Here is a 24,785-nt window from a genome sequence, read left to right on the forward strand (position 1 = left end):
GTCCCGGCTGAGCTAGATTTGCACTGAGTCAGGGTGACAAGGAGCAGCAGTCCCAGAAGCACAAGGGTGGTTTTGGGTTTGTGGGCATACAACTTGGGGAGACTCAGAGCTTCATGGTGTTGAGTCCTATAATAAAGGCCCTTGGTCAATCTGATTTTCCTTTCTGTGCCTGTCATTTGTATGTCTAGACTATTTCCATCTTTCATCTTCATTTCATTCCTCCCTCCGTCCCTCTTATGCCCTCTCTCCAGACCCATTCCACACATGCGCCCTCCATCCCCCGCTGCATTCATTAATGTATTCATATGTTCATTCATCGAACAAAAAATTTGTCAATTGCTCACTGATGTGCTGGACCCAGTGCTGGGCAGTGGGGATGCAGGATGACATGGGTCTTGTCCTCATCGAGCTAATAGCCCAATAAAGAAAAGAGAAAGTAATATTCTCACACACCCACTGTGTGGGGGGCATGCTCACAAAATCACAAGTGCAGTAAGTTGTGCTTACACGAGTGTATGTGAGCATATAATAGGGGGCTCTGGCTTTATGGGGGGCTTCCCTGAGGAAACGTTGATTGAGCTAAGGCTGAGGTTGGAGGAAGAGGTATAGAGGCAGAGAAGAAAGCAGTGTAAGCAGTGTCCCAGGCAGGGGCGTAGCAAGGGCTCCAAGGCTGGAAAAAGAGAAAGAAGGGTCACTGGGGGGAGCTGTGGAGATGATGATGGTGAGGTGAGGCATGCAAGTCCTCAAAAGTCACTTTAAGATTCTGGGCTTTCTTCTCAGAGCAAGTGGGAGCCCACAGAGTGTTCAGGGGAATGATGTGATCAGATCACGGGAGTCTGGCTGCTGAGTGGAGGCCAGATGAATGGAGCCATTGGGAGGTGGGTGCTGTGGTCCAGGTGGTGACAGCTTAGAGTGATGGTGGAGGAGGTCGTGGTCTGGTGGTCATGGCGGGTGTGAGGGGAAAGGACTGCAACTGAGCCATAGTTAAGAGTCATTGTCTGCAGGACTTGGTGATGGATTGACCAGTACCTGGGGAGCAGAGCGCTGAGCAAATGGCACCTGGATTTCTTTCTGGATCCTGCAGCTTCCTGTTCAATCTGAATGAATGGGGCGTGGGGGCAGAGGGAGGTACAGAAGGCTCTGGGCCCCCTCCTGTAACAGCATCTGAGGCTCTTTCCAGAGACAGCTGCCCCGCCCCCCGATGGTGCCTGGAGCATCTCGGGAAAAGTGGCTTTCATGTTCTCAGGGCGCTCACTGTTCATACTCTAGTGACACAGCTGAGAATTCTCACTAGATTACTTTGGCTACAAACCTACTCATTCCCAAACAGTACTTTCTGCTGCTTTTGAACAACAGCTGGCTTCTAAAAATGGTGCAATAAAACTAGACCTTGAATATTTGAATTCTTGTAGTGGTTTCCAAAGCCAGACACACAAGATAATCCACTGGGGTCCAAGAGGAATATATTAGCATTTCTATTTCTATATCATTTCAAATGTCTTTCTATATACACTTATCATCTGTAAAATCTAGTAGTATGGTAGCACATGCATATAATTTAAAATGGATAAAGACAAACCATGAGAGACCCTTGACTCTGGGAAACAAACTGAGGGTTGTGGAAGGGGAGGTGGGGGGGGATGGGGTAACCGGGCGATGAGCATTAAGGAGGGCATGTGATGTGATGAGCACTGGGTGTTATACGCAACTAATGAATAAATGAACACTACATCAAAAACTAACGATGTACTTACTCTATGCTGGCTAATTGAATTTAAATTAAAAAAAAAATGGACAAAGTCAACAGATTGGAGGATGGGCTTCAACTGTTTTTTTCCAGATGAGAACATATATCAAAACTGTTTAGAGGCCACTGCCTACAATAGGTGATATAAATGAACCAGCCACATTGGCTTTAGCTCCTGACCTCCTCCACAGCTCCTCACCTCCATCAAAGCAGTGACTTCTGGCTTCCTCACTTTGCCCCCTTCCCGACCAGGCTCCTTGGTGATAGAGGCACTGGGGAGAGTGTGGTCCGAACAGTATCTCTTCCCAATATCCCTGGAACCACTACCCAACATTCTGAGCTTTGGCAAGGCACATCGTAACTTCTCTTGGCCTCAATCATAAAACCATAGACCCGGAATAGATATTAAATGACTTTAGGCCTGTGGTTCCCAAACCTGGGTACACATAAGGGACGCTTTTAAACACCCAGTGGTACCTCAGCTCCTCCCTGGAGAATGTGATTCATAGGTCTGGGGTGGGACCCAGACATTTGTAATTTTAAAGCACTCCCTTGGTGATTTGGAGGCACAACCAGGTTTGGGAACCAGCAATGTGGGCCAGCTTTTCATCCTGCCCTTGAAGGGAAGACTTGAGACCCTGGGAAGTACAGAGGACATTCAGGGAGACCAGGAGACAGGCTGAGATCCGGGCGTAATTCTGGAAATATCAACTTTTCTTGCTTGATGACATACTTTCCATCGTCTTTAAGACTCTAATGAGCTATTTAAATATTTATGAAACAACATGAGTTGAATGAATGAAATGCATCAAAAGATGGAATTAAGCCAGCATGCCCTTGAAAACTCTCTCTCTGGAGCATTGGTGGGGAAGTCGGAAATCATTTGCACTCATTGACATCCTTCTCCCAGTGTCCTCTTCTTCCAGGGCATCACTGTCCAAAGCAGGAAGGATGTGTTCTTGTGATGCTCTTTTGCCTCCAGAGGCCCGGGTAGCTTTGGGCAGGCTTTCTGGCCCAGGACGTGATGCTACCACACTATGTCCAGTTGCACAAGCAGAAAACCTAGGAGTCCTTCTTGGTCCTTCTTCGTCTCTGCCAAATCCAACCCATTGCTCAAGATTTTGCCATTAAAAAGCTTAAATCTGTCAACCTCAGTTTCTATTCCACTGCCCTAGGCAAAGCTACCAGCATTTCTCCCCAGGATGACAGTAAGACCCTCCTTCCTTCTCTGTCTCCCCTCTCCTTGCTACTGACCTGTTTCCCACACTTCAGCTAGCGTGACTTTCAAATTTCGTATCTTTCAGTGGCTTCTCATTTAGAACAAAGATCAGTTTCCTCAATGTGGTCTATAGGCCCGGCTGGTAGGAGCCCTGCCTGCCCACCCAGCCTCATTTCAGGCTCTTCTCCCCCCTTCCACCCCTGCTCTGAGATATAACCACATGGCTGTTCTTTCAGTTTCTTGAATATTCCACTTAAGTCCGTTGTTTATGTACACTCAAATTCAGTGGCTTGGAAGAACAATTGATTTGCTCACAATTCTGGAGTCTGGCGGTTTGGGCTGGGATCACCTAGGTGGTTCTTCTGCTCTTCACAGCATTGGTGGGCTCATTCACGCATAGGTGGTCAGTCAGTGCCTTGGATGGAGGTGTATGGTCCAGCTGAGGCCCAAGGCACATGAGAAAGACCAGGCCGGACCCCCTTCACCCCATGGCCTTTCATCCGCAGCTTCTTTACAGCATGGTGGACTCATGATCCCAAGAGGGAGAAAGTGAAAACTGTAAACCCTCTTAAGGCCTGGCTTTGGAAAGTGTGAAACATCACTTCTAGTGCATTCTATTCATCAGTGCAAGTCTTAAGGGTAGCCTAGATCCAAGAGAATGGAAAGTAGATCTAACCCTTTGATGGAAAGGAACATGGGAGGGATTGTTGCAGGCATCTTAAACACAGCCCACCACCCCAGGCTCCCCCTACACAAGGCCACTGCACCTGTCCTGGTTGCCCCTGTGCTTGAGCTCTCATCCACTTTGCCCACTTCCTTAACCAAGTAAGCTCAGTCTAAGCCTTCTGATTTCACCTTACCTGTCCCATGCCAGGGATACTTCCTATGAGCCTATGGGCCACATCCCTTTCTTGAATGCTAGTTTTTCCAGCACTGTGTTGCTTTCCTTCATAGGAATTAGCTTCATTTCTGAGAGTGCACATCTACCTGTGATAATTTAATAAGTGTGTTTCCCTTGCAAGACCATTAACTTCATGAGAGCAAGGACCAACTTGTTTGTTGACACTCCCTATGTCATTCTTATGCTAGAAAGTAGGCTCTGAGTGGAATTTTCTGGCTGAATAAAGTAATTAATACTTGTTCCTGGAGTTACCACACCTCCTGATGGTCACCTCCCCACTTCCCAGGCAAAGGGTCACCAAGAGCCACACCATGGCTTCTCTGCACCCCCAGGACTGGTCCCAGAGCTTGGAGTGTGCTGTCTTCCTGGCCCATTTCAGCCCATATAAAGGGCCTACTCCCCCCTTCTTCCACCTTGGCATCAGAGATGTACCAATTAGTCTTTCATCCTCACCTTCTTATTCATTTCCCTTTGGTATCATTTCGTCCAGTCTTTGTAGGACTCATCATTTGGGCTGATAAATAGTAATGGTCATCTTTCCTTGGGATCAGCTGTACTTGGGACGCATGTACCTAGTGGTTATGTCTGGGAGAAGGATAAACTAGATCACTCCCTGCTTAGGGAGCTACCCTTTTGATTTCATACCTCTCAAGGAGGCTAGGTGAATAGCAGTCCTCTGGAATAGACCTCGGCAGCTGCCTTAGCTCACGCTGTTGGTCTTTGTCTAAAGTATTCAGTCCACTTTCTTGAAAAGCTTCCCTTCTACTGTCTACACTCAGTCATTGACCATGGGCACACTCCACATCAAGTTATCAACACTTACGGCCAACCCGTGAGCTCTGATGTGACCACTCTTGTCAACTTGGAGCAGAGCCTCCTGAGAATTGAGAATTACTCAACTCACTGGCTCCTTCCAGTTCCCCTTGCAGTGCCACACCACCAGATGGCTTTGTGTGGCAGGAGGCTAACCTTGACTCCCCTCACAATGACACCCTTGAGGGTATCGTTGGTGCCATCCTGCCCCTCTCACTCACCCTGGCTACAGTGCAGGTCAGAGGTGCAAGCTGTGGCTGAGGAAATGCTGGAGGACTCATGGCCACAGGTCAGCTCCCCCTGCATTGGTGGGGTCGAGCTGCGGTGCCCACCAAGTAAGGGCTGGCATGCTGGTATGGCATGGGGTTGGGTTGTGGTTGTGGATCCCGCACTTACTGACTGTGGATTGTAAACAACTTAATCAACCTCTTGAGTCCTCAGTTTTCCTCATCTATGAGGATTTCATGAGGTACTTGATGTTTGGTGCTTGGTTGTAAGGATTTGGCTGGTCCTAGGTTCTGGAGCAGGCAGAGTGAAGACACTCACCTCTGGAGGGGAGGGTTTGCGGAAGTGGAGGATGGGGTAAGGGTAGAGCAGAGGGGAGCTCCCAGGACCTACTCCAGGGCTGGGGCTGTCCCTCAGGGCCCAAGGGACTGGGCTTAGTTTGCTTCCCACACCTACTGGGTATTTATGTGTCTCCTCCTTCTTCTCTGTTCTTCCTTCCTCCCTCCCTCCCTCCCCTCCCTCATTCCCTCCCTCACTCCTTTCTTTTCTTCCTTCCCTTTTCTTCATTTCCTTTCCTTTCCTTTCCCTTCCCTTTCCTTTTTCCTGCCATCTCTCTCTCTCTCTCTTTCTTTTTTTCACTTTGAATCACCTCTTCTGTCTGATACTTCCAGAGTACCTTGCAGTGTTTCAGTGATGTCATTTTCGGTCTCATACAAGATGTGCGGCTGCTGGTTGTTCATGCTTATGACCCTAAAACCAGTCTAAGTCACTGGAGATGACAGGCTGAGGTGTATACCAAGGCCAGGCAGGCACAGGATGGTAACAGGAATGTGTTGCAGGCAGAAGGGGTCTGTGATGATGTTACCATCATCTGGGCCAGCGTCCAACCCTGGTGATTCACTCTAGGTTTGCTGGGTCCAGCAGAGGGCTGTACCATCAAGACACTAAACAGTCTGACAGCCCCTTGCCTCTCCCCAGACCATACAGGAAGAGCTAAGTGGCTCTGAGTTGGTGTCCACTGAGTGTGCCAACTTGTGTCCACATGGCAGAGCCCAGGACAGGAAGTCAGTGTCCCTGTCACACAGGACAGACGTGCTGTGCTACCTGCCTCCCAGCCTGGCACACCATCTCCCACTCTTGTTCAAGAAGCTTGGGGTCTGACCTGGCCCCTCTGTTCTCTCAGCCCACCCATAGCAAGGAAGGCCACCTGACACCCCTTGTGAGCCTAGTCGCAGCCCCTAGGACAATCTGGAATAATTTGGACTATCCTGACCTTGGTCTGGACTGCTTACAGAAGACTGGCACCAAGTTGGCCTGCCTGTGGGTTCTGTTTCCACCTGGCATCTCCATTCTTGTGACTGGGTTTCTGGCTTTTGCTAAGGCCCTTCATACGCCTGCACCTGTGATCCCTGCTCAGAAACTGGTCTTCACAGAACTCGGCTTTGGCCTGCATCACTTCTCCTTAGCTCCCCAAACTGGAATCTATCCCTTGAATCTTCTTTTCCCTGTCTCTCTGTGGAATTATCTATCCATCTACCTATTTATTTTTGTCACAGCTTTGTTGAGCTATTCACATACCATTACGATTCACCCACTTAAAGTATACAACTCAGTGTTTTTAGTATATTTAAAGAGTTATTCAGTGATCACCTCAATCAATATCAGAACCTTTTTATCACCCTAAAAGGAAACCCCATACCCACTGGCACTGGCCACTCTACCTTCCTCCAACCTGAGGCAACCATCAGTTTTCTTTCTGTCTCTATGGATTTTCTTATACTGGACATTTCATATAAATGGGATCATGTAATATACTGTCCTTTGTGACTGGCCCCTTTCCCTTAGCATAATGTTTTCAGGGTTCATCCATAGTGTAGCATGTGTCAGTGTTTTATTTATTTTATTGCTAAGTAATATTCCATTGTATGGATATACCATTTTTGTTTATCTATTCATCAGTTAATGAACATTTGCCTAATTGTAGGTCATGAAAATTTGCCCTTATGTTTTCTTCTAAGAGTTCTACAGTTTTAGCTCTTACATTTAGGTCTTTGATCCACTTCAAGTTAATTTTTGTATATGTTGTGAGGTGGGTGGTAAAAATCCTTTCCTTGGCATGCTGTCTGGCACAGTTTGTTGAAAAGACTATTTTCCCCCATTGAATTGTCTTGGCACCCTTGTTGAAAGTCAGTCAGTTATAAATGTGAGGGTTTATTTCTAGACTCGATTCTATCCTATTGTCTGTCCTTATGCCTGCACCACACTGTCTTGATTATAGTAGCTTTGTGGTACATTTTGAGATCAGAAGTGGAAGTCTTCCAGCTTCGTTCTTTTCAAGGTTTTTTGACTCCCTTGTATTTCCACATGGATTTTAGGTTCAGTTTGTTAATTTCCGCAAAGAAGCCATTTGGAGTTTTGATGGGCATTGTGTTGAGTCTTTAAATCAATTTGGGAAGTATTACCATCTTAACAATATTAGGTCTTCAAATCCATGAACATGGGATGTCTTTCCATTCATTCCCTGAATCTTGAAACTGCCCAGTGCTGCATACCTGTGCAACTCTGTATCTTTGCATATTGCCCACCCCTGGAAATTCAGCCACCGTGTTTTGCCCTGTAAGGTCTCTTACCCCTATACCCCATAGGCCTTTAGCCATATTTGCCTCCCTGACTTGGCTTCCTTCCACTGTCAGCAACTGCCATGCCAACCGTGGGGGCACCTAATTGTCAAGTCCCAAATCAAACTACTCTGGACCACCCACTGTCTACCAATCTCTTAGCTCACAGTCTCCTCCTTGAAGCTGAGGATTCATGGTTATGGGGAGAATTTTCCATCTGTATCATTTCCCTGTGGTGCAGCCAGAGTTGGGAAATAGAAACAGAAGATCACACACATGTGGAAACTTGCAAGAAGGTCCCAGTATCCTGGAGGAGGGGATCTGGGAGACTAAAGGTAGAGGTGGCTTGAAATATCTCAGGTCGGGACAAGCAACGTTGTCTGTGCTGACTAGGTCAGCTCACCAGCACACTTTCATTTATGGAGAATGTACAGGATCCTCATGGCAGGACAGTAGCATAGGTCCCTGAAACCTCTCTGTGTCCTCTCTCCCCACCAGGACCAGGAAGTTTATTTCCACAAAGTAGTCCTTGACAATCAGAAATGCTTTATTTTTCCTGCCTGGGACTGAGAGAAATTGGATAGTTCAGCTTTCCCCTGCAAGCAGGGCCTTCTGAGCCTGGATGCCTGCCATGCCCATGCAGAGACTGGCAAGTGTCACTTCCTTGGGCTTTGGCATCCCTCAAGGCAACTGCCATTTCAGCCTTCCACCTGAATATTCCAACAATAGCAAGTGATGCCTGTACGTGATAACACTGGGGCAAATGCTTCCAGAAGGCTGGGCATCTGTGCTCTAAGGACTCCAAAATAGAGTCTATTAACAATGCATAAGTAGACCGTTGTACACTTTGTGCTGATATGAATAAAGATGGGTTGTTTTTCAGTTTGAATTTTCTGTTCTAGGTCTGTAAGGCATAGCTTCGGCAGGTGGAAAAGAAAACCTCCATGGGTGCCAGTTGTTCACTACTGAGAACTTAAGAAAACCCGTGCATCACCAGGGGTACCTTAGGTTAATGGGCTTCTGTTACCCAGAGCTCTATTTTAACATCCTAAACTGTTATATCTATAAAAATTCTTTGACACCTTTCATCTAGTTTAGGTTAATCTACACTGTAGTCACAGACAAACCCTGAAATACATGAGAATGTATTTCTCACTCATGATAAGTCTCCTGACCATTGCCTTGGGGCCTTGGGGAGGGTCAGTGGCCTCTAAGCATCTCTCCGTCCAGCTGATAAAGTCCTTGTGCCTCCAGGTGTGGCTCTGCGGGGGCAGCATGGAGGTCCTGCCTTGCTCACGAGTGGCCCACATCGAGCGGAAGAAGAAGCCTTACAACAGCAACATTGGTTTCTACACCAAGAGGAATGCCCTCCGGGTTGCGGAGGTCTGGATGGATGATTACAAGTCTCACGTGTACATAGCGTGGAACCTGCCACTAGAGGTAAGGGGTGCAGCCTTCCCCATCGCCCTGGACGAGTGGTCCTGGGTTTGATGGGTCACTGATCCCTTTAATCAGTTGACAGTTCCTCCCCAGAAAGATGCTTACACTTGCAAAAATTATAAGAGCGTTTTGAGGGGTTTCACAGACCTCCAGGTGGTAGAACCCCTACTTTACATGGGGACTGGCACAGTGGGGAGCTCAAAATTCATTTACAAAGAGTAGAGGATCTTGTTGTGTTAATCCCAGTCATGTTCTAGTAATCTGGATGCCCTACTCCTGAACAAGCATTGTATCCAGGAGATTCTCGACCAATGGTTTTGGTACAGGCCCCCATCATTTGCTCTGACTTTGTGCCCTCCCCTGAAGCTCCAGCTGCCCCCAAGACATATGCCCCTACTGTTTACATGACTCTTCAAGTCTCCTCCATATCCTGCCCAGAATACTGAAGCCCCACAGGAGTATTGCATGGTGGCTGTACACTAGCTTGGTTGGAATCCTGCTCTACCACTTACTAGTTATGCAGTCTTGAACAAATCCATTTATCGCCTTTGTCCCTTAGGTTCCTCGCCTAAAAATAGCGATAATAGCAAGTCCTCTTTCCTAGGGTGATTGGGAAAACTAAATCTAAAGTACTTGCTTAAGTAGTAAGTACTAAGGTACCCAATCTAAGTACTAGAGTACTCAGTTTAAGTTCTGAGTCCTGAAATGCTCGTTATAGGTACTTAGGTCCGTAGCACAGTGGGCTGACCAGCACCCTCAGCCATGCCCTGAGAGAGTTGCCTGGAATTGTTCCCACTGAGAATTGGCAGCCCCTGCGTTTCAGGAGGCTGAAGCCCAGAGCAGCAGAAATACAGTTGAATATGTGTAAGAATTATAGATGAAGAGGATAAAAGTGAAGAATGTTTATCATATCATTACAGCTATTGAAATAATGTTCTAAAGCATTGACAGTCCCTTACTGCCATATAACACTTGATAGGTGTTAAGCCAGAAGTGATTCTACACATGATTATTTATATAAACATAGGTAACACTTGCTGAGCCCTTGCTATGTCCCTGGTGCTTGGTAAGTTCCTTATTTGCAATATCTCATTTAGCACCCATAACAACCTCCGGACGGAGTTTTCTATGCCTCAGTTTCATCATCTGTAAAACAGGGATTGTTAACTTTGAGCACTTCTTCATTCTCCTGAAGATAAATATAAGGCTTAGAACAGAGCATAGCAAATATTAAGGGATCAATAAATGCTAGCTTGACCTGGACCTATGTGCAGTCCATTTTACGGATGGGCAAACTGAAGCTCTGGGAAGTTAAACGTGACTTGCTTAACGTCCTACCCATAGCATATGGCAGGGCAGGGATGCGAACTCACATCTTTATTCGACTCTCCCCACAGCCCTGTGGACATCAGCACAATCGGGATTGTCATTCCTGCTTGTGGGTGAGAAGTTGTGACCTACAATGGCATTGTTACTCAGAGTAACAATAAGAGTTCAAGGCTGCTGGCTCTGTCCCATTGCTTTCTCCAGACAACCTCTGGTCCCTGATGCCAGCAGTACCCTCCTGGGCTTTTCGACAATGGCCATTCTCTTTCATTATGCTTAAGCCTGTTAAAACCAAGAGTTAAGATATCACTGTCCAGGTTTGCCTTTGGGTCTTAAAAGTTTTACTTTTAAGGGGATTTTCCTTTAAAATCACCATTTGGCTGTTGAAAGAAGAAATCTTAATGGAATAATGTGAACTCTCCCTGGCCCCCAAGTTGCTGCCTGGCTGCCCGCCATTGTAGAGACAGCACCCCATCCCTCCTGGACCACAGCCATCTTGTAGCAGAGTCTGTGGAGTCATATTTCAGCTACTCTATTTTCCCCTGTCAGCACACGGCAGCCCATTACAGGTTCATTTCTGTAAAAGCAGAGTGAATTATTCATTAGAACATCATTACAAGCTTTGCCATGGAAAATTATTTTCACTTCTGTGTATAATGAACTTCACAAAGAGCCAACAAAGGGGGAAATCACACTTGTAGGGAGCAGAAAGACAGGAGGTGGTTATAGGCATTTATTTCCTTGTCTTAATCAAATAATTCCTCTAATAATTGGCTCGGAGAGTTGCTGAGGATGTGCGGGAGAGATGGAGCTGGGTACAAAGGTTGTCAATATCTGTGTGTCCCAGGGTCCCTTTCGTGTGGTGACAAGGGTAGTTGACTTTGGGGGCTGTGAGTTGCACTCAGGGGACAGCGGTCTAGCTTGGGGCTCTATGATCAAGTGAGTCCCCTTAAACCTACTTTCTAAGCAAGTGTGCAGGACTTGAGGTTTCTCCCTGATGCTTTCTTTGAAGACCACCTGTCCTCTCCTCTGGCTGGGATTCCCCCGTCACAAACGCCCCTTGCTTCTCTCTACTTTCAGAATCCGGGAATTGATATAGGCGATGTCTCTGAAAGAAGAGCCTTGAGGAAAAGTTTAAAGTGTAAGAATTTCCAGTGGTACCTGGACCACGTGTACCCAGAAATGAGAAGATACAATAACACCATTGCATACGGGGAGGTAATTAAGACCATCCATACATGCTCTCAGCTTGGATAGCTATGCATTAGGCTGGGGACTGCTTTGATGGGGGAAAATAGAGAATAGAGTCATTCATTCATTCATTCATTCATTCATTCAAGAGTGGTTTTGGAGGTGCAGGACCGGGAAGCAAGACTCTCACCAGCTGGTGGGGGGACAGCATAATAAATGTTACAGTGGGGGCATGGACCAAAGGTTCTGGTGGCCTGTTCTGCCAAAGGGTATGGAGTACATGATCAGTTCTGCTTGGGACATTCTGATTTTGAGGTTCCCTGGGACCTGTAAGTGGGACATAGAGCAGGAAGTTGTACATAAAGACAGGCAGTTGGGGCGCCTGGGTGGCTCAGTCGTTAAGCGTCTGCCTTCGGCTTAGGTCATGATCCCAGGGTCCTGGGATCGAGCCCCGCATCGGGCTCCCTGCTCCGCAGGAAGACTGCTTCTCCCTTGCCCAATCCCCCTGCTTGTGTTACCTCTCTCACTATGTCTCTCTCTGTCAAATAAATAAAATAAAAATAAAAAAAAAAAAAAAAACCACAGGCAGTGACTGGAGCTGTCCATTGCTCTGTGCTGGGGGTCAGAGCCCCTTGTCACCAACAGAAGGGTAGATGCTCTTAGATTTTCTAGGATGAGATGACATCACCTCTCTAAACATTACAACAGATTGACTTTTCTCTTACTACAAATGCCATAAATATGCATTTTAGAAAATTTTGAAAATAATAAGAATAGCAGTCAACACTTGCAGAGTGCTTTTGATGTGCCAGGCACTATTCTAAGTGCTTTTCACATTTGAACTCATTTTAGCCTCTCCTTATGAGGTAGAAGTATTATTTCCATTTTGTTGATCAAGAAGCTGAAACTTAGGGAGGGGGGAAAGATGGCGGAGGAGTAGGGGACCCTATTTCAACCGGTCCCCGGAATTGAGCTGGAGATCTACCAGACCACTCTGAGCACCCACGAGACCAGCCTGAGATGTAAGATCTGGATCTCTACAAACAGAGTATCGCAGGCGGTTGGTTTCAAGGTACAAAGCTGGGAGCCCTGATTCCGCAGGCAGATATCGGAGGATAAACGGCAGCGGGAGGGTGCCTGGCCGTGGGGATCCTACACCCTCGGTGAGTGACAGCCTCGCATGCTGCGGACGGGCACAGACTCGCAGACCGGTAGCGGCAGGGAAAGGACTTTAGGGCAGCCCCCGGGGCGGAAACCCAGAGCGGCAGGGTCGAGCTGGCGAACTGGAAGTGGCTGGCGGTTTTAGAAGCACAAAGGGCAGAGATGTGCCCCGACCTGGAGGCGAGGACTAGGGGCCCTGCGGAGGGGCGCACAACCCAGGACGCTGCAGTTTATAGCAGCACGGACAGAAACAGAGACAGTGTGGCCTTGAGAGCTCACTGAAGCACAGACTGCGGTCTCTCTGCTCTGAGGCAGAGGGTTGGAAACCGTCTCTTCTGCTCTGACTCACGGAAGAGACGCGGAAAGCCACCAGGGAAAGCCGCCAGAGAAGAAAAGCCCCAAAAACTGATTCCCACTGAGCCCATCCCCTGCCACAGGGGCGCAGGGCAACTCCGCCCAAACAGGGTTGCCTGAGTAACAGCGTGGCAGGCCCCTCCCGCAGAAGACAGGCTGGGAAAACAAGAGGCCAGCAACCCTAAGGTCCCAAGAAAACAGGTGCATCTTGCTTGGGTTCTGGTCAATAATTTGGACTCTATACATTCCCTCAAACACCCATCAACAGAATGACTAGGAGGAGGAGCCCCCAAAATAGAAAAGACTCAGAGATTATGACTTATGCTGCAGATTTACAAATGGATGCAGATATAACCAAGATGTCAGAGATGGAATTCAGGCTAGCAAATGTGAAGACAATGGCTAGAATGGAGAAATCAACTAATGGCAACATAGAGTCTCTAAGGGCAGAAATGAAAGGTGAATTGGCAGAACTTAAAAATGCTATCAATGAGATCCAATCCAATCTAGATAATCTAATAGCTAGGGCAACTGAGGCAGAAGAGCGAATAAGCAACCTGGAAGACAATATAATAGATAAAAAGGGAAAAGAGGAGGCGAGGGAAAAACAACTCAGAATCCATGAAAATAGAATCAGAGAAATAAGTGACACCATGAAGCGTTCCAATGTCAGAATAATTGGAATCCCGGAGGGAGTGGAGAGTGAGAGAGGGCTAGAAGATGTATTTGAGCAAATCGTAGCTGAGAACTTCCCTAATCTGGGGAATGAAACAAACATTCGCATCCTAGAGGCAGAGAGGACCCCTCCCAAGATCAAGGAAAACAGGCCAACACCCCGGCATGTAATAGTAAAACTTGCAAATCTTAGAACCAAGGAAACCATCTTAAGGGCAGTTAGGGGGAAGAGATTCCTTACGTACAGAGGGAGGAACATCAGAATAATGTCAGACCTATCCACAGAGACCTGGCAAGCCAGAAAGGCCTAGCAAGACATATTCAGGGTACTAAGTGAGAAGAACATGCAGCCAAGAATACTTTATCTGGCAAGGCTTTCATTTAGAATGGATGGAGAGATGCAGAGCTTCCACGACCAGCAGAAACTGAAAGAATATGTGACCACTAAGCCAGCCCTGCAAGAAATATTAAGGGGGGTTCTATAAAAGGAGAAAGACCCCAAGAATGATATATAACAGAAATTTACAGGGGCAATCTATAAAAACAACATCTTCACAGGCAACATGATGACAATTAATTCATATCTTTCAATAATCACTCTCAACGTGAATGACCTAAACGTTCCCATAAAATGGCACAGGGTTGCAGATTGGATAAAAAGAAAGGACCCATCCATATGCTGCCTACAAGAGACTCATTTTGAACCTAAAGATACATCCAGACTGAAAGTGAAGTGAAGGGATGGAGATCCATCTTCCATGCCAGCGGACTTCAAAAGAAAGCTGGGGTAGCAATTCTTATATCAGACAAATTAGATTTTAAACTAAAGTCTGTAATTAGAGACACAGAAGGACACTCTATCATTCTTAAAGGGTCTATCCAACAAGAGGATCTAACAATTGTAAATATCTATGCCCCCAACATGGGAGCAGCCATCTACATAAACCAACTGTTAACCAAAATAAAGAGTCATATTGATATACGTTAATTGTAGGAAACCTCAGTACTCCACTCTCAGCAATGGACAGATCATCTAAGCAGAAAATCAACAAGGCAACAAAAGCTTTGAATGATCCATTGGACCAGATGGACCTCATAGATATTTACAGAACATTCCACCCTAAAACAACAGAATACTGATTCTTCTCGAGCGCACATGGAACTTTCTCCAGAATAGACCACATACTGGGCCACAAATCAGGTCTCAACCGATACCAAAAGATTGAGATTATTCCCTGCATATTCTCAGACCACAGTGCTTTAAAACTGGAACTCAATCACAAGAAAAAATTTGGCAGAAATTCAAACACTTGGAAGCTAAAGACCACTCTGCTCAAGAATGTTTCGGTCAACCAGGAAATCAAAGAAGAACTTAAACAATTCATGGAAATCAATGAGAATGAAAACACATTGGTCCAAAACCTATGGGATACTACAAAGGCGGTCCTAAGGGGGAAATACATAGCCATCCAAGCCTCACTCAAAAAAATAGAAAAATCCCGAATTCACCAACTAACTCTTCACCTTAAAGAACTAGAGAAAAAGCAACAAACAATGCCTAAGCCACACATTAGAAGAGAAATAAGAAATCAATGAATTAGAAACCAGAAACACAGTAGATCAGATCAACGAAACTAGAAGTTGGTTCTTTGAAAGAATTGATAAGATCGACAAACCACTGGCCAGACTTATCCAAAAGAAAAGAGAAAGGACCCAAATTAATAAAATTATGAATGAAAGGGGAGAGATCACGACTAACACCAAGGAAATAGAAACAATTATTAGAAATTATTATCAACAACTATATGCCAATAAACTGAGCAATCTGGATGAAATGGAGGCCTTCCTGGAAACCCATAAGCTGCCAGGACTGAAACAGGAAGAAATTGACAACCTGAATAGGCCAATAACCAGTAACGAGATTGAAGCAGTGATCAAAAACCTCCCAAAAAACAAGAGTCCAGGGCCTGATGGATTCCCTAGGGAATTCTACCAAACATTCAAAGAAGAAATAATACCTATTCTACTGAAGCTGTTTCAAAAAATAGAAACAGAAGGAAAACTTCCAAACTCATTCTATGAGGCCAGGATTACCTTAATCCCCAAACCAGGCAAAGACCCCATCAAAAAGGAGAATTTTAGACCGATATCCCTGATGAATATGGATTCCAAAATCCTCAACAAAATCCTAGCTAATAGGATCCAACAATACATTAAAAGGATCATCCACCACGACCAAGTGGGATTTATCCCCGGGATGCAAGGGTGGTTCAACATTCACAAATCAATCAGTGTGATAGAACACATTAATAAGAGGAGGGAGAAGAACCATATGGTCCTCTCAGTTGATGCAGAAAAAGCTTGACAACATACAACATCCTTTCCTGATTAAAACTCTTCAGAGAATAGGGATAGAGGGAACATTCCTCAAATTCATAAAATCCACCTATGAAAAACCCACAGCGAATATCATCCTCAATGGAGAAAAGCTGAGAGCCTTTCCCTTAAGATCAGGAACACATCAAGGATGCCCACTCTCGCCGCTATTGTTCAACAGAGTATTAGAAGTCCTAGCAACAGCAATCAGACAACAAAAAGAAATAAAAGGTATTCAAATTGGCAAAGAAGTAGTCAAACTCTCTCTTTTCACAGATGACATGATACTTTATATGGAAAACCCAAAAGACTCCACCCCCAAATTACTAGAACTCATACAGCAATTCAGTAATGTGGCAGGATACAAAATCAATGCACAGAAATCAGTTGCTTTCTTATACATTAACAATGCAACTGTAGAAAGAAATTAGAGAAACGATTCCATTTAAAATAGCACCAAAACCCATAAGATACCTCGGAATAAACCTAACCAGAGAGGTAAAGGATCTATACTCTAGGAACTACAAAACACTCATGAAAGAAATTGAAGAAGACACAGAAAGATGGAAAAATATTCCATGCTCTTGGATCGGAAGAATAAACATTGTTAAAATGTCTATGCTACCCAGAGCAATCTATACCTTCAATGCCATCCCGATCAAAATTCCAATGACATTTTTCAAAGTGCTGGAACAAACAATCCTAAAATTTGTATGGAATCAGAAAAGACCCCAAATCTTGAAATGTTGAAAAAGAAAAACAAAGCTGGGGGCATCACATTGCCTGATTTCAAGCTATATTACAAAGCTGTGATCACCAAGACAGCATGGTACTGGCACAAAAACAGACATACAGACCAATGGAACAGAAGAGAGAACCCAGATATGGACCCTCCACTCTATTGTCAAATAATCTTTGACAAAGCAGGAAAAAACATGCAATGGAAAAAAGTCTCTTCAATAAAAGGTGCTGGGAAAATTGGACAGCCACATGCAGAAGAATGAAACTTGGCCATTCTCTAACACCATTCACAAAGATAAACTCAAAGTGGATGAAAGACTTCAATGTGAGACAGGAATCCATCAAAATCCTAGAGGAGAACATAGACAGTATAACCTCTTTGACATCGCCCACAGCAACTTCTTTCAAGATACATTTCCAAAAGCTAGTGAAACAAAAGCGAAAATGAACTTTGGGACTTCGTCAAGATAAAAAGCTTCTGCACAGCAAAGGGAACAGTCAACAAAACAAAGAGGCAACCCACAGAATGGGAGAAGATATTTGCAAATGACACTACAGATAAAGGGCTGGTATCCAAGATCTGTAAAGAACTTCTCAAACTCAACACCCAAAAAAATAATCAAGTCAGAAAGTGGGCAGAAGATATGAAAAGACACTTCTCTGAAGAAGACATACAAATGGCTAACAGACACATGAAAAAATGTTCATCATCATTAGCCATCAGGGAAATCCAAATCAAAACCACATTGAGATACCACCTTACACCAGTTAGAATGGCCAAAATGGACAGGGAAAGAAACAACAAATGTTGGAGAGGTTGTGGAGAAAGGGGAACCCTCTTACACCATTGGTGGGAATGCAAGTTGGTACAGCCACTTTAGAAAACAGTGTGGAGTTTCCTCAAAAAGTTAAAAATAGAGCTACGCTATGACCCAGCAATTGCACTCCTGGGTATTTACCCCAAAGACACAGACGTAGTGAAAAGAAGGGCCATATGCACCCCAATGTTCATAGCAGCAATGTCCGCAATAGCCAAACTGTGGAAAGAGCCAAGATGCCCTTCAACAGATGAATGGATAAAGAAGATGTGGTCCATATATACAATGGAATATTACTCAGCCACCAGAAAGGGTGAATACCCAACTTTTACATCAACATGGATGGGACTGGAGGAGATTATGCTAAGTGAAATAAGTCAAGCAGAGAAAGTCAATTATCATATGGTTTCACTTATTTGTGGAACATAAGGAATAGCCTGGAGGACATTAGGAGAAGGAAGGGAAAAATGGGGGGGGAAATTGGAGGGAGAGATGAACCATGAGAGACTATGGACTCTGAGAAACAGGGTTTTAGAGGGGAGGGCAGAGGGGGGATTGGTTAGCCCGGTGATGGGTATTAAGGAGGGCACGTACTGCATGGAGCACTGGGTGTTATACTAAAACAATGGATCGTGGATCACCACATCAAAAACAAATGATGTATTGTATGGTGACTAACATAATAAAATTAAAAAAAAAAAAAAAGGAAGCTGAAACTTAGATGAAGTAAATAAATTACCTAAGGTCTCAGCCTGTAAGTCATGAAGTCAGCCTTGGATGTAGGCATTCTGATTTTCTAGATAATATGTACAGTTTGATGTGTGGTCTTTACTCTCTGCATGTGTGTGTGCACATTTTTTAATATTCACACATACATGCTTTTTATAAACATATCTATATCTATGTATTACTAAAGCCATGGTATCCACATGCATAATAATTTGAAATATTAATGCTCTACAAAGAATATTTTCCTATGTCATTTCTGCAACATTAACAATGATTATATATGATGCTACCTTTGTGTATGCTGTGTTTTGCTTAAAAATATAGACATTTATGTTGTTTCCATTTTTAAAATATCATCAGCACCCCTGCTGAGAACATGGTTGTACATAAGCCTTGTTGCTTCCTTGTATTGTGTGTTTAGATGAGGAATCGTTGGCATAGAGTCAGGCCAGGGCACAGGCAGACAGCTGTGCTGGACCCAGTGGAGACACCCCACTAGCTGCAGCATTTGGGCTTCTTCCCAGGCCTGCCTGCGGCTGCCCTATGACAACCAGTCTGAAGCTAAGAAGGCTCTCTAAGACTTAGAGTGTTTCCTTTTTTTATAACTATGTATTTTCCTACTTTGTGCCTGATGCCTTTTATAGGAAGTAAGTCAGCTACCAGTTAAACCATGGGGAGGTGTGGGCGAGGTGTCCCTCCTGAGCCGGAATCTGGAATGGGAAGCATGAGTCTTGTGTGAGGGCAGTCTATATAATGATTAGGGACGTGTGAAGATTAGGGACCTGTGAAGGCTGAATCCACTGCACAGGTCTGTGGGGAAGATTTAGAACAGTAGCTGGTACCCAGCAGTGACTACTAACAGGTCCAAATTGCTTTGTCTTTTCTTGTTCCAAACAAAAGCATGGTCTGGGGGTTTTTGGGTTATCAAAGTAAGATCAAACAAAAGGAGTCCTCGAGAAATAACAGGCAGTGAATGGATTATTCATAAGACGATTGGGTGAATTGCCTAGCTCTGTGGAGAAGAAAACAATTTGAATTCTTACAGCTCACCATATCCTGAAGTGTATTTCAGATGAACTATAGAGTTAAATGAAAGAAAAGAAACCATAATAGAACCATACGGAAATGCATGTGCATCTGATCTCTGAAAAGGGCCAGAGCTTTCTAAGAATGAAAGCCCTGGAAGAAAATGCAAAGGAAATGAATAATGGATCTCAGCTTATAAATATTAAAATAATCTATACATCAACTGAATAGAGAAACAGTATGTCAAACTAGAAGTATGTATGCCATAAATAGTGTAGATGAATGGATAATACAATTAATATATCATGAGCTCTGTGAATTGATTTAAATTTTAATAATTAATTTAAATAAGAAAATAACACATACCCAAAGAAAAATAAAGTACAAGAGGAAACACAAGTCGTTGGAAAACACATGAAAAATTTTCATGGATTTCATCATCAAAGAAATTAAAATATGTCATAAAATACTTGAGGTAGGTTTTTTTTTTTCTTCTACCAAATAAGCAAAGATTCACTTTTGGAATATATGTTGGCACTCTGCCAGCAAGATCTTGGTTATATGAAAAACCACAAATCCTCTGGTGAGAGTGTAAATTGAAACAAGATTTTTAAAAAGCAATTTGAACCACATGTATTAAAAGGCTTAATGATAGTCACACTTTCATCTCCACTCTTATCCCAAGCAAATAATTTGAAATGAGGACAAAGATTTGAGAGTAATTGTTCATCTCAGTGACTTTTTTCTTTTTTTGGACCAAAAATTTTGAATCTAACTTGAAGGTTAGTTAAATATACCATATTAATAGTTTGAAGTATTTTGCAGCCATTTCAAAAGATGTGTACAAAACTTTAATGACTTGAGAAAAATGTTGATATAATTTTTTTTAAGATTTTATTTATTTATTTATTTGACAGAAAAAGAGAGAGAGAGCACAAGCAGGGGGAGCGGCAGGCAGAGGAAGAGGGAGAAGCAGGCTCCCCGCTAAGCAGGGAGCCTGATGCAGGGCTTGATCCCAGGACCCCTAGATCATGACCTGAGCCGAATGGAGAAGCTTGACTGACTGAGCCACCCAGGCGGCCCTGATATAATTCTTAAGAAGCAAAAAGCCTGGGTGGTTTAGTCGGTTGAGCATCCAACTCTTGATTTCTACTCAGGTCATGATCTCAGGGTTGTGAGATCAAGCCCTGTTTAGGGCTCTGCACTGGGCTTGGAACCTGCATGAGATTCTTTCTCGCCCTCTCCCTCTGCCCTCCCCCACCCGTGCGAGCACATACATGCACACACTCTCTCGCTCTTAAAAAAAAAAAAAAAGGATTATAAAATTGGATTGGCTACTATTTTAAATTGGAAGCAAGTAGGAAAATAGCAATGGGGAAGTGGAGTTGGTAGTTGTAGTTACCTCTGGCAGTGAGACAGGCAGTCTTTCTGGTGGTACTTTGTTATGCTTTCCCAATTATTGCTGATGTTTATATGATAATATTATAATTAGAAAAAATAGTATTAAAAAACAAAGAATAAAAATGGGAAAATTCAAGAAGATGGCAAGGGCACAGTTCCATAGGCTGTGCACTGAACAGCTCCAGGGCCTGCCATTCACATGAAGGACAGCATAAATGACGTCTCTGGAGCTGAACAATGGGGTGGCCATGGAGTCAATATAGAGATCACGGTCTGATTTTTGGAGGGGAGACTTTTGTTTTTGCAAATCTCTCTCTCTTTTTTAAGTAATAAATTCAATGCACACACTCCATAGAAAATAAAAAGATGAAACAAAACTTATTCCAAATCCCAATTCCCAGATATGATCCATGTTAACATTTTAGGACATTCGCTTCTATTACTCCTTCTCTGCTTGCTGAGTTCCATATGCTAAAATAGATTTCATATGGAATACAACATTAATCAAACTAGTCAAATTCAGTTTGGTAACAAAATTTGCCATCATTTGGACAACTTTATTTCTAACACTTACTCCTACTGGTTCTTTTCACCACACCGGGCCCCCGAGCAGTGGGAAAAAGGAAGGCAGAGTGAATATCGTACTATATTTGCAATTTATGTCTTTCGTTTTTCATGTACAATTCTGTTTGAGAGTCTTTCCCCAGGCCAATGAATATTTCTGGGTTTAATGTTCCTTGCTCTTTCCCAAGTTTTTAGCTTGCTTGTTTTTTGGCTTTAAAAAATCTTTCTAGTCATGTGAATTGTGTATGTCTTGTTCTTAATTGCATTATGGTAACCTCTAATATTTTTTTGTTAGGCTTTTATTTAAATCACAGTTAGCATACAATGTAATATTAGTTTCAGGTGCACAATTCAATGATTCAACACTTCCATACAGTCCCGGGTGTTCATCATGACAAATGGGCTCCTTAACCCCAGTCACCTATTTCACCCCTCCCCCCACCCCTCTCTCCTCCAGCAACCATCAGTTTGTTCTCTATAGTCTGTTTCTTGGTTTGCCTCTCTCTCTTTTTTTCTCTATGCTCATTTGTTTTGTTTCTTAAATTCCACATATGAGTGAAATCATCTGGTATTTGTCTTTCTCTGACTGACTGATTTTGCTCAGCATTATACTCTCTAGCTCCATACACATCATTGCAAATGGCAAGATTTCATTCCTTTTTGTAGATGAATAATATTTCATTGTACATATACCACATCTTCTTGATCCATTCATCAGTCAATAGACACTTGGGCTGTTTCCATAATTTGGCTATTTAGATAATGCTGCTATAAATATCAGGGTGCATGTATCCCTTTGAATTTGTATTTTTGTATTCATTCGGTAAATACCTAGTAATGCAAAGATGCTCACCATCAGTCATCAGGGAAATACAGATCAAAACTACAATGAGCTATCACCTCACACCCATCAGAATGGCTAAAATCAACAACACAAGAAACAACAGGTGTTCGCGAAGTTGAGGAGCCCTCATGCTGTTGGCGGGAATGCAAGCTGGTTCAGCCACTGTGGAGGACAGTTTGGAGGTTCCTCAAAAAACTAAAAATAGATCTACCCTACGATCCAGCAATTGCACTAACGTTTTTTTAAAAAATTCATCTCTGAGTCTCCATAATGAAGGGTCAAGTGGTATTAATACGAGAACATTAACACACTTTCTCCTGACTGCTTCATCGACTTCTCAGTCTTTGTTAACATTAACTGGGATTTTAGATGCAAACATTATTTTACTTTATTTGCATTTCATACCTTTCAGAATAGCTTTTCAGTTAAATTCATTTCAGTGACAAAATTTACGATTCTTTAGACAATTATATTTTAATGCTTATAATGCTACTCGTTCTTTGTGCCACACGCAGACCCCAGCACAGTGGCAAAGCTAGGCAGGAACCTTTGAGCAGGTGTCAGTCCCAGTGTTTCTGCCTCACACAACAGTGATGGTGCCTACACCCACTTAGATAGGAAGTCATTTTCCCTTGATTTTTTTTTCTTCGAGTTTTTATTTAAATTCTAGTTAAACATACAGTGCAATATTGGTTTCAGGAATAGAATTCAGTGATTCATCACTTACATACAACACCCAGTGCTCATCATAACAAGTGCCCTCCTTAATACCCATCACCATCAACCCTCAGTTTGTTCTCTATCGTTAAATCTCTTATCGTTAAATCTCTATCGTTAAATCTGCCTCTCTCTTTTCCCCCCTCCCCTATGTTCATCTGTTTTGTTTCTTAAATTCCACATATGAGTGAAATCATATGGTATTTTTCTTTCTCTGACTGACTTATTTCACTTAACATAATACACTCCAGCTCCATCCGTGTCTTTGCAAATGGCAAGATTTTGTTCTTTTTGATGGCTGAGTAAATACCACATCTTCTTTATCCATTCATCAGTCGATGGACACTTGGACTGCTCCCACAGTGTGGTTATTGCTGATGATGATGCTGTAAACATCGGGGTGCATGTACCCCTTTGAATCTGTATTTTTGTGTCTTTGGGTAAATACCTAGTAGTGCAATTGCTGGGTCATAGGGTAGTTCTATTTTTTAACTTTTTGAGGAACCTCCAAACTGTTCTCCAGGGTCGCTGCACCAGTTTGCATTCCCACCAGCAATGCAGGAGGGCTCCCCTTTCTCTGCATCTTCACTAACACTTGTTGTTTCTTGTGTTGTTCATTTTAGCCATTCTGATGGGTATGAGGTGATATCTCATAGCTTTGATTTGTAGTTCCCTGATGATGAGTGATATTGAGCATCTTTTCATGTGTCTGCTGGCCATCTGGATGGCTTCTTTGGAAAAATGTCTATTTGTGTCTTCTACCCATCTTTTAACCGGATCATTTGTTTTTTGTTTCCCTTGGTTTTTAAATGTTTATTTACCTCTATTAGCTGGACTCTATTAAAATAATAAAAAATATTAAAATAATAAAATAATTAAAATAAAATGTGGATACTTGATATCTTGACTCTCCCATGTATGAGATAATCGCTTTTCCACGTGTAAAAGCAACTCGGTGTGCACAAAAACATTCACCCCCAAACCTTTTGCTCACATTCCATGGTTGACTCATATTGTCCTTGTGGCCTGAAGACCCCTAGTTTGGTTTTATTCATCTTTTTTTCTTTTACTGTTATTTATGTGAAAGACAATACACATATGCATAAAGCATACATGTGTAGCATAATAATATAAAGCAAAAAACTACCTGGGTAAAAACTAGAACATTTCCAGCAATATTTCCACTTACCCTTGGCTTACAAGTCCCTCTTCTTAGTGTCTGAACCTGCAGATGGGGTGAGGATGCTCTCCTTGCTGTCCTGGCAAGTATCGTACTAGCTCTCCTTTTGTCTAACTCTCCAGACCATGGACTATTTCAGGGCAGGGACTGTTTTGTTTATCTCTGCGTTCCTTAAACTTAGCACAGTCCCAGGCATGTAGCAGGCCCGCCATAAATATTAAGTTCCTGAATAATAGATCTATTTGCATAAACATTAGAAACAAAATTTAAAAGCCTGGCATTCTGAAATCATTATATGGAACGAATATGCCATAAAAACAATGTCCTTAATATATAAAGAGCTCTTATAAATCTACAGTAAAACCACTTGAGATCCCAATGGGGAAATAAACAGATAATTCTCAAAAAGGGAAATAATTGCTAAACATGAAACATTCCAATTTACTATTAGTTGTAAATTCATAAAAGCAAGATGTGTTTCTTCACCTCTCAACACAATATTTTTTATTACCTGTAATTTTTATTTTATACTTATTTTAAAAGCTTCATTGGGCTTCATTAGGCACATTTTATCATGTTGCTGTTGTACAGACATAGAAAGGAAATATAAGCAAAGTACATTGGTAGAGGTATTTCTAAGATTTCATTGCTTTCAACATCTTAACTCGCCTGAATTACTTTTTGACTCAAAAGTTGTTTGAATTTTTCCATGTAATTTA

The 24,785-nt window shown here is 43.2% G+C and overlaps 1 protein-coding gene across 4 annotated transcripts in view; it reads left to right on the forward strand.

Annotated features, from left to right (window-relative positions):
• GALNT17 (polypeptide N-acetylgalactosaminyltransferase 17) overlaps nt 1–24,785 on the forward strand; it is a 446,468-nt gene that overhangs the window by 391,482 nt on the left and 30,201 nt on the right. For all 4 annotated transcript variants that reach the window (XM_034988714.1, XM_034988718.1, XM_034988717.1 and 1 more), the window contains 2 exons: nt 8,778–8,963; nt 11,370–11,507. In XM_034988714.1, the coding sequence (XP_034844605.1) occupies nt 8,778–8,963; nt 11,370–11,507 (324 nt within the window). The remainder of the gene's footprint in view (nt 1–8,777; nt 8,964–11,369; nt 11,508–24,785) is intronic.

Source organism: Mirounga leonina, unplaced genomic scaffold (genome assembly GCF_011800145.1).
Source record: "Mirounga leonina isolate KUSES-001 unplaced genomic scaffold, KU_Mleo_1.0 Mir_454, whole genome shotgun sequence".
Classification (NCBI taxonomy): domain Eukaryota; kingdom Metazoa; phylum Chordata; class Mammalia; order Carnivora; family Phocidae; genus Mirounga; species Mirounga leonina.